The sequence below is a fragment of the Arachis ipaensis genome, chromosome B9, assembly GCF_059453495.1.
Source record: "Arachis ipaensis isolate K30076 ecotype BB chromosome B9, ASM5945349v1, whole genome shotgun sequence".
In the NCBI taxonomy this organism is placed as follows: Eukaryota; Viridiplantae; Streptophyta; class Magnoliopsida; order Fabales; family Fabaceae; genus Arachis; species Arachis ipaensis.
Window position 1 is genome coordinate 153514785 of NC_142444.1, and position 10834 is coordinate 153525618.

Below are 10834 nucleotides of genomic sequence, written 5' to 3' on the forward strand. Positions count from 1 at the left end.
ACATACATGTGACATGACATACGCATTCTCCAACCTTGAATCATGCAACCATCAAATCCAGCATCCAGCAGCCAGCATGCACAACAAACAAATTTTGTAGGACCCACCCTCATCTCCTCTTGTCTTTCGTGACCATGTCCACCACCACGTGTCCATTTTCTCAAAATAGAACCTTTTTTTTTTCTTTCCCATATATTTTGGGAATTACAAAAACAGAACACATAAGAAAACGACTTTTCTTTTTTCAATTGAGTTTCGGTCGATTATTAATAATACAAATTTTGGTTATTTTTTAAAAAAGTTTGGTACATTTATAATTTACTGTGATAAAATACATTAATTTTAAAAATAAGAAATATTTTAACCTAGATAGAAGATTACAAGAATTTAAAAGATTTCGATAAATTTCATTAAATCCGATTAAGTATATTGACACAAGAAATTAAATTATACAATTTGAGGCGGAGTTTATAATAGATAATTGGGTGTATCTCTCTAATTTTTTTTTATAAAAAAAGTTAGTAATATTTTTATCAAAAAAAAAAATTATAGTTCGATTGGCTTAACATCTTAATTTTAACGTGAAGTATCTCAATTCAAATTTTACCTATAAACATTTTTCTTAAAGGATTATCCTGATACTTATTATATTTACTGTTTTGTTCATCGATTATAACTTGTATTAGTTGCAGCATCTAGAGAAATTATTTTTGTGCATCAGTTTTTTTTTTTTTAAATTGACTTTCACTGTCAACATCATTTATTCTTCTAATAAACGACATGATGAGTTACATAATGCCAAGACATATGAAATTGCCCATTTATTAGAGATTTATGAACTTGAAACTGGTAAAGAGGCAAATCAAATTGGTACTTTAAAATGAGTAGGTGATACTCGATGGAGTTCTCATTTCTCTTTTATTTGCATTTTGATAAATATGTATGGTGCAACATTGACTGCTTTACAAAAGGTTATTGTTAATGGATCAACTTATTCTCAGCGTGATAATGCAGATAGTGCTTACAATACCCTAATCTTATTTGAGTTTGTATTGATCTTTCATTTGATGAAAGATATTATGGGAATAATTGATGTTCTTTGTCAAGCTTTACAAAAGCAATCTCAAGACATAGTTAATGTTGTGCAACTAGCTCACGTCACCAAAAGATCATATTATAATTGAGCATTATTTAGAGTGGAGATATTTTTAGTCACATTTGATAAGCAATTACATGAGTTGAATAGCAGATTAAATGATCAAGCAATAGATCTACTAAATCTGAGCTCTACTCTTATGTTTAAAGATGCTTACAAAAATTTTGACATTGCTAAGATTTCTACTCTTGTTGATAATTGTTATCCCGAAGACTTTATTGAATAAGAGAAGATTAATTTACCTTTTCAGCTTCAACATTTTATTCTTGATGCTTGTCAACATTCAGAAATGAAGAATCTATCAATTATTCATGAATTGTGGAGATGTTTAGTAGAAACAAAAAAGTCAAAAATATATTACTTGATTGATAGATTGATTCGTCTTATATTAACTCTTTCAGTTTTTATAGCTACTACGGAGCGATCATTTTCAGTAATGAAAATAATGAAGACAATGTTAAGAAACAAGATGGAGGATGATTTTCTGGTAGATAGTTTGGTTATTTATATTGAGAAAGAAATTGCTGAAAGGTTTAGTTCTGATTCAATTATTGAAGATTTCAAATCACTCAAGACTCGAGGCATATAACTTGCTTGAAAAATAATATATATATATATATGTTTCATAAAGAAAAATGTGAATGTAATAAAAGAAAGGAAAGGAAAAGGCGAGTACGGTTACCATTAGGGAGTCAGTGGAAGCCTGGGAAGCTGCAGTCGATGGTGTAGGTTGAATTAAACATAAAAATGGAAGGAAAACAGTAACCATCGGAGGAGGTTGGGTAACCTCAGCCTCGACACCTGATGGGTCGACGTCTGACTCGAGGTAGCTTTGCATTGTAGTTTGAGATTTAGATCTACACTTGGCAGGTTTCGACTAAAAGAAAAACAGATCATAAAATATGTATAAAGTATAAGTCGACCATTATAGGAGAAGTGTTCGAAAGATACCTTGACAGGAGGGACTGGATTAGATTTTTGTACCTTCTTGGGTTTATCCTCCATGAGGATGTCGACAGCTCTGCGCTTCTTTGAAGGAAGGGTAGCCTCGCTCGACCGTCCTCTACCTCGACCCCTCTTTGATTTTGTTTTCTTAGGAGCGGCTTCTTCGTTTGACTCCCAGTTTTCTTTGACCGTTTTAGGGTCAGGAGCAACGCCCGCCAGAGTCATTAGTCGAACAGCTGGAACATAAAGAAAGTATAAGGGGAGTGAGGACTTAAAAGAATTTTGAGCATCTAGGAAAACATGGTACCTGGAGGATATCCAGCAATCTTCGTCCGACCATGAATTTTATCCCTGCCGCCTGGGTAATAGATGACACCAGTCGTGTTTATGCCTAAGGTACAAGGATCCTTCTTGCAGAGTCAATAATCTACATCCAAGGCTCCTTAAGGAGGGTTAGGTAGTCGATCAGCAAGACCAAAAGAGGCATTGGAAAAAAAAGCAATAAAACGTTTTCATAAAATGTTCTTTTTGAACAAAAGGGTCTTGAGATAAAGTTTTAAAGTAACAATCAGGATATCTATGAAAATGTGTTTTTTTTTTCTTTTTTCCACACCTCTAAGACATCGATGAAGACGTAACTTACATTCTTGAAGTGCCATTTTATCTTATAACATTTTTCAAAGAAATTAATTCCATTGATGTGCTCACCTTTGGTTTTCTTCAACGCAAGAGAGTGCTCGCTTTGTCGAATGGCAATGAAATTGGTAGTAAGTCGACCACCATTTGTGAGATGAAAGTGTCAAAAGAAAACAAAATTTGATATCATATATATGGTACTGGGAAGTCATTTGTTGATGGTTCAAATCAAGGATTTGGTCAAATTCCTTCAAATTCAACACTTTGTAATGGATCATTTGGCCCAGCTTCAAATAAAAGAGGTGAAGGTAATGCTTGTACAAGGATAAATTGCCTTGACACATATTGTGGAGAATAGGAGACGAGTTTCTTTTTTAGAGCCATGGTCGACTCATGAGAAAGCCATACAGGAAGGATCTGGGGAGTGGGGAGGTAACGTTTCGACTACAGTTGATCAAGAGACTCTTGATTTTCAAGTTTGAGGCTTGTTAGGGAATGTAGGTATCCCACATTACTTTTTCGACATGCCAAAGGATTTGGGTAGTAAGCAGAATCATCATTGTTTTTTATCGTAAGAAAAAGTTTGATGAAATGACAAAAAGTATCGATGGATGACATTCCTTTTGGTTTCGACCAAGAAAGAGAAGACAGTCGAATACCTTGAAGAGGAGTTTCTGAAAATTCAGAAGGGGTAGTAAATTGATGTACGAACACAGACTTCAACCATAGGTTAACAATCCAAAGTGGACCAAAAGGGTTTATTGACGGTTATCCCCATTGAATTTCACTAACTACCTAAGAAAGAATCTCATATAATTAACCAAAGATAAGTGAGGGAAGATTGGTGTAATTATTCTGATGAAGCATGATAGCTAATGGAAGGTACTTGCTTTTCTGGATTTGGATCGACTTTGGACAAAAAACAAAAGCATTGAGCCATAAGAGAAGGAAAGCTACAAGCTTACTATTATTAACAGGGTCACTTTCAGAACCCATGTTATTTTGAATAAAATTTGATACAGAAGTCGAATCAAAGTTGATGCCGAAAACATCATAAGGACATGTGGTCGTCCAGCAATAAACATCTTCCCATCAGGAGAAAGTCCAGTCAAAGCTGAGATCTCCATTAAGTTCAGACCCGTTATTCCATATGGGAAATGAAAGTTATTGGTAGCCGAACACCAAAAGTACAGGCTAGCCCTAAAAAGGGGGCAGTATAAGACAGGTCATGAGTGGCTAGTTGAAGAGCCGAAACAATACCTAAGGATCTTCACACCGACTTGTAGGTCGGAGATAACCTCGACATCCAGGTCAAAAATCGAGAGTTAGATTCTTTTAGGGGTGCTATCCTATAGACTCGACTAGCAAAATAAGTAGCTTTGACATGGTTACAAAAAATCAAAGGAAGATGTTCAGGAGGGGAAGAAAAAAATGAAGAGCTCGACTCAACTTGTTCTAAGGTAGAAATCGGCCCTAGTAATGAATATAGGAGATTGGAAACTTTAAATGGAAGTAGTACTTGGTTACGCCATAAAACAGTGATTTCTACATCAGGATTGGGGACTCTTAAGGTCCCATCATCATTATAAAACTGTGACACATTGGTCACCAGTAGTGGAGGAGCCACGACATGAACGTCATCATCTTCCTCCTAAGTAGGAGAAGCAGGAGCAATAGAAGTTACACCCGAAGCAGAAGGAGCAGCTACAATGGCGGAGACAGAGGTGGGTAAAGAAGATGAAATGGCGGCTCCAGCAGTAGCGACAGGAGTAGAAGTAGTGATGGTTGCAGCAATGGTGGTGGATGATGATGATACAGCAGTAATAGCTGGTGTGCTGCTTGAATGAAGACCAAATTGAGAGTCCACAGAGGTCATGTGGGAGTAATTTGCAAGAAAGTGAGAAGAGTTTTGCAAAGAATATGAAGGATTTTCTAGAAAAGGATTCTCTGAAAATAGAAAATAATGAAATTTGGAGAATACAAAAGGGTTTTGAATCAATAAAGGCCCATTAAAGACCACTGGAAACGTTACACATTCCCATAAATGCGCAAATCGTTTTAATATTTCTTGTAACCATTTTTTGAAATTAAAAACCCTAAAATTACACGTGAAGAGCAAGGGATTAGATAAAACCTATCATTTCATACTTTGAAACAATAAGTTTTAAGGGGTAATCTGTTAGCACAGATTTCGACTCATGAAGAGATTCGACTATAGTGTATAGAAAGTCGAAACATGGAGCAGATGGCCAGAGAAAAAATTTCTTTTGACTATAACAAGAATAAAAGGGTGATCAAGGTCGAAGGCTTAGTGACTTAAGAAAGGTCGAAGAACAAGGTCAAAACCAGAAATGCATCACGTGGTAAATACGGGTGCAATGCGAGAACGTGGAGCTTGAAAAACAAGGCAAGATGGAACGTGGGGGTATCACGATATGCTTCAGGGTCAAAGCAAGGTCGTGGCCTATGAAAAAGGGAGAAACCAAGTCATGGTCAAGATTATTTAGGAGCAAGTCTATCCTTGTGATCTATAAATAGGAAGAATTCAGAAGGATTTGGGGACTTCAATCAACAACACTAGATCATCATTCAAATTCACAAAACTTCTCAGTCTCAGTGATGAAAAAGAAAAATATGAAATGCAATTGCATATGAGTGTTAGAAGTCAGCTGACTTATTTTTCTTTGTTTTATATATAAAACAATTTTCTCTCATTTTTTTTTATATTTCGTTGTTATTCTATTTTCTTTGTAAATCAAGTTTATATTCATCTATTTAAAACTTTATTTATTTATTTATTCATTTTACATTTTTCATTATAAGTTTTGCCACTAGTAATTTTAAGGGTTAAGTATTGAAATCGTCTCTAAGGTAAGGGGCAAAAATCAAATTCGTCCCCGACCTTTTTTTGTTATTAAAATCATCCTCAACGTTATAAAACGTTATAAAATCGTCCTTTTTACCAATTTTATTTTTTTTATTACCAAATTACCCTTTATTCAAAGATTATAAAATAAAATAAAATAAAAAAGAAAAGAAAGGCTAAGGGAGAAAGAGAATCGGGGGAAGGGAGAAAGGGGGGCGAGAAAGAGAGGGGGTGGGGGAAAAAGGAAGAGGGGAAGGGGAAGGGGGGAGGGGGGACGGCGCCGGCGAAGGGGGGAAAGGGAAAAGAACGCGGGGTGGGGGTGGGGGGAAGGGGAAAGGACGTGGGGTGGGGTGGGGGAAGGGGTGTGGGGGAGGAGGAGTGGGAAGGGGAAAGGGGGGAGGGGATCGCCGCCATCGCGCCAGTCACCACCGCGCCTTCGTTGCCGCCATCGCGCCAGTCACCGTCGCGCCTTCGTCGCCTCGCCGCCTCCGCCTCCGCCATCTTCTCTCCTCGCCGCTGCCATCGGTCTTCATTACCGCTGCCGCTCTTTGTTGTCGCCGCTGCCGCTCTGCTCCTCGGGGAAAGGGGGAAGGGAACGCGAAGGGAGAAGAGGGGAGAGGGGGGTTTCGGGAAGAAGAGGGGGAAGAGAAAGACTACTCGCCGCCGCCACCGGTCTTCACGGACGCCGCCGATCTTCGCTGCCGCCGCCACCGCTGCACCGCCGCCCTGCCGCCTGTGATCCGCCACTCTTCTTCTTCTTCTTTAAATTAGATTTTTGTGGTAGAATTTCTGAATTTTTTGTGAATTGTTGCTGAGTTTTGATTATTGTTTATTGCTGAGTTTTGTTGAGTTTTTATTATTGTTGTTACTGAATTTGTTATTGCTGAGTTTTGCTGAGTTTTGTTGAGTTTTGATTACTGTTGTTGCTGAGTTTTGAGTTTTGATTTTCTGAGTTATGTTGTTGCTGTTGCTTGATGTTTTTGGTGTTGGTGTTGGTTAGTGTTGGTGGTGGTGGTGGTGGTGGTGGTGGTAATGTTGGTGGCAGTGGAAGTGGTGGGGTGAGAAAGGTGAAGAGAAGAATGATGATGATGAGGGTATTTTGGTCCAAGAATTCGGGGAAGGATGATTTTAAAGCGTTTTTGAACGTTGAGGATGATTTTAATAACGAAAAAAGGTCGGGGACGAATTTGATTTTCGCCCCTTACCTTAGGAACGATTTCAGTACTTAACCCTAATTTTAACGCAGGTCATTTCGACATTAATATTAAGTCATTTTCGGATCGAGCTCATTTTTTTTTAAAGGAATCGTATATACTCTCTAAACTTGAGATCTTAATATAAATTTGACTCGATATCTTATCGAAAAGTACCAAAAATCGAGTAAAACACTCCTAAAAGACACTTATGAATAGATCGTGCATTGTTTTTATAAGCATAAGCGTATTATCATATTTGAGATTTGAGAAAACTATATTAAATAATTGAAGGTAGATATGGAAGTAAGGAAGGATATATTTGAAAATGATGAAAAAGTAAAATTATTTTAATAATTATTACCTGTATAATTATTTTTAAAAAATCAATTATCTAATAATTAATTTGTGTTCAAATATTTTAGTTGAAAAATGATTTTAAAATAATTTATTGCATTTAAAATATTTAAAGAGACTATTTTTAAGTGATATAATTATAAAATTAAGCATAAAATAATTATTATATTATTTATTATTTAATACTAGAAATCAAGTTGTTAAAATTATTTACAATTTAATAATAATATTTACTTATAACTATAAATTTCAAAATATTACTTTCACTTATTAATTATTTTTTAACTTAGAATTATTAATTTTGGATTACAATATGACCTGGAATTTTTACTCCAAAATGATTATTCTTCAATTATAAATATTTTTTAAAAAATAATAAAATAAGTCTTATTTTGTAAGTTGGGAAAATAATAAGAGGAAATGAAAATGATGAGATCCACACAGTTGTCAGTTAAGTTGGTAAAAGATAAGGGATGGATGGATGAATGAATGGGTAGATGGCATCATCATGTCATATAATACATACATACATGCATGCATATGATGATGATTGATGAGATGAGTCACGAGAGCAGAGATCAGAGAGCAGAGATCAGAGAGCAGGACCCCCAACATAAATAAATACTCCTTCTCCTTCGTCGTTCATCCTTCCAAACAGAAACAAATTTGAGAATGAGACCTGAATCATGGAGTACTGCCACGTCAGCAACCGAAGAAGAGGAGGAGAGGGAAAGTGAAAATGAAACTTGGACGGTGAGAAGGAGCAAGAGCTTCGGCGGAAGGAGTAAGAGCAAGAACAAGAAGAAGAAGAGTCAGGTGTTGTTGGAAGGCTACGTCGACGATCTTCCAAGAACCAAGAGCTTGACGGACGACGATCTCGATGAGCTTAAGGGATGTTTGGATCTCGGATTCGGTTTCAGCTACGACGAGATTCCTGAGCTCTGCAACACCTTGCCTGCACTCGAACTCTGCTATTCCATGTCGCAGAAGTTCACCGATCACTCCTCCTCCGACGCCGATTCCTCACCGGATTCCTTGTCCTCTTCCATCGCCAACTGGAGGATCTCCAGTCCTGGTTAGCACTCCCTCATTCCCTGTTTGATTTTTCCCAATCCTTCATTTTCAACTCGATTTAGGGTTTCTAATGCTCTCGATTTCACGCAGGTGACCATCCCGAAGACGTGAAAGCGAGGCTCAAGTTTTGGGCGCAAGCTGTTGCATGTACGGTTAAACTCTGCAGCTAAGCCGCACCGACGAATCTCAACGTGATTTGAGTGATGACGTGGCAGCAGAATGATGGAGAACCTGGAGATGAATTTTGGAAGTTATTGTTGTTAGTATTAATTAATATTATTATTTAAACCTGGAGATGGGGAATTCAACGTGTCAAGCTACTCTATCAATGATAGGTGGACCTAACTGCACGGAAAAGGGAAGAGGGAATAAGCAGAAGCAGAGGGTGGTTTCAGGTTTGAGAATACCCTCCACATCTGATTCCTGAACCTGGCTTCAGTTTAATCTTCTGGATCCTAATATTGTTAGTGTATTTGTATCATTCTTATAAGCAACTTTATCATTAGAATAAAACCCTTTTTGTTTCCGACCCTAGCTGCAGCTCTGAGGTGAGAGCTTCACCGAATGTTACTACTTTCATCACCTCTGCAAATCTGCTAGAGGTAACTAATCTAACTGCACACACATTTTTGACCTCTTCCAAACATAACCCTTCAGCTCTGGATAATTGTGCTAACTTGTGTGTGCTGACATAGATGATTCCATTCTGCTCAAACTTGGAGGGAGTGGGTCAAGGGCAAGAATGTGAAGATGCTACCCCAAGAAATGTTTGCCTAACTCATTTTTTTGTTCTTATTACTATGCTGTTGTCATTATAGGGTCATGAACTGTGATTCATCCTTGAATGAATTATCCAATCAATACGAATGCTTTTCCTCAAATTTGTCTATGTCATTAGAGGGCCCGTTTGGGATTGTTATCCCGGAGAACATTGAATCCTCTGACTAATAGAGCTTGGAAAGATTTATGTTTAATGTTTGGTTCCAGTTTTGTTTGCATCGTTGGTCTATAACCCTGTATTCTAGGTTATTTGACTTTTGGTTTACAAGGAACATGACTTGCGGTAGTTGCATTAGTTGCTGATGCAGATTGCGTATCACTCTCTAAAACTGAAAAAATTGGAGCTAACAAGCAAAACCGTGCGTGAAAAGATGGAAACTAATGGATACCATCGAAATGATCGAAATCTTTAGGGTAGCAATGCAATGATTATTCTAGGAGCAAGCATTGTTAATATTGAATCGACTTTAACAAAATCTCCTTTCCGAGCGAATCAGAAAAAACTGGTATAGGCAAAGTATTGTCCCCTTCTGATCAGCAAATCACGAGCACATATTGGAGAAGAAAATTAGTGGGATACAGGTAGGTGCAGCCGCATATGCTTGGCCATTATAAGCACAATCCATTGCTATACGACAAAAACTGCGACGCATGTGAACAACAATTTACAAAAGCTAAAGGCCTAGGAAACATTCCAGCCTCGATATTATGGGGCATACTAAGTTTGCACGTTTAAATTCTCGTCTCGTGAACTGATCTCATCAAGGGTAGCCGTCTCTTTGAAGAAGTTTGATGCTAATTTAACACTACCATACATCATTAGGACTATGTGCTGTATACCGAAATTTACATAGATGCAATAAATGATTTATGATTAGAATGATAACATAATATTAAATGAGCACCGAACAGCAAATCCCCAAGACCAGAGAATACATTTACGTGACGGAATAATGCTCTTTGATTTTTAGAAACACATCAATTGAATGATGCCCAGCTCAACTAGTATCATTTCTCTTGTGAACAACATGAGTTCTGTTTAGCGTGAGTTACGTTCTTTGTCTGAGTTGGAATGTGATAACATATTGTGTGGCTACGACATGAATTTTGGAGCCATTTTATATGCCGAACTGCCGAGGGAACACTATTGAGACCGGTACGCTTGAGGGTCCTAGCGGGATGCTTATGAGCATTATGAAAGTGGACAAGGCCGAGTGATGGAACAGTGGATCTCGATTTGGGTTTCCGAATGTTACAGGGAACCTTTTAATGATGTAAGTTCAAGGTTTATGGAGGTGGCCTTGACCAAAAAAAAAAAAGGGTTTATGGAGGTGGCAGAAGGTGGTGAGGGGCATAGGTTTCAATAGAGGCCTTTGTAGCGTTTGGAGAGCAGCTGAGGCCGGCTCAGGTGTGAACACTCGGATGACTTCTTCATGGCTGCCACCCTGCCACTGCCAACTGCCAACTGCGGCGCACACACCCTCATTTTGAAATATTTAACCTGTTCCAAAATATTTCGCTTTAGAATTTTGAAATATTAAAAACTTAAAATACCTCGATAGAAAACGACAAATATTTTGAAACAAAAAAGAGTAAAGATTAATGGTTTCAAACTCGAAGATCTCCATTACGAGATCTACAACCAGATTAGTCAAACAACTTTAATAAGATTAGGTGATTCAACTACCAAGGCAGCACCCGGAAGCACCTTCCAGATGAATGACCCAGCTATGATGGTGCACCAATACCCAATTAATATCCGCCGTGAACGGAAAATTTCTTCCCAATAAGTTTAAGTTCGCTGCACTAATATAATGATTTGAGAAT

At 37.6% G+C, this 10834-nt stretch overlaps 1 protein-coding gene across 2 annotated transcripts; it reads left to right on the top strand.

The window, feature by feature from the left end:
- The first annotated feature begins 7742 nt into the window (after nucleotides 1-7742).
- Nucleotides 7743-9201, top strand: LOC107617304 (uncharacterized). Of its 2 annotated transcripts, XR_001614894.3 has the most exons (3): nucleotides 7743-8228; nucleotides 8318-8829; nucleotides 8923-9201. XR_001614894.3 is itself a non-coding variant. In XM_016319041.3 (2 exons), the coding sequence occupies exons 1-2, from the start codon at nucleotides 7826-7828 to the stop codon at nucleotides 8395-8397; spliced, it is 483 nt and encodes a 160-aa protein (XP_016174527.1). In that variant the 5' UTR covers nucleotides 7743-7825; the 3' UTR covers nucleotides 8398-9201. The 2 variants fall into 2 exon arrangements, 1 of the variants encoding a protein (XP_016174527.1); XM_016319041.3 differs by having other exon boundaries at nucleotides 8318-9201.
- Nucleotides 9202-10834: the final 1633 nt, after the last annotated feature.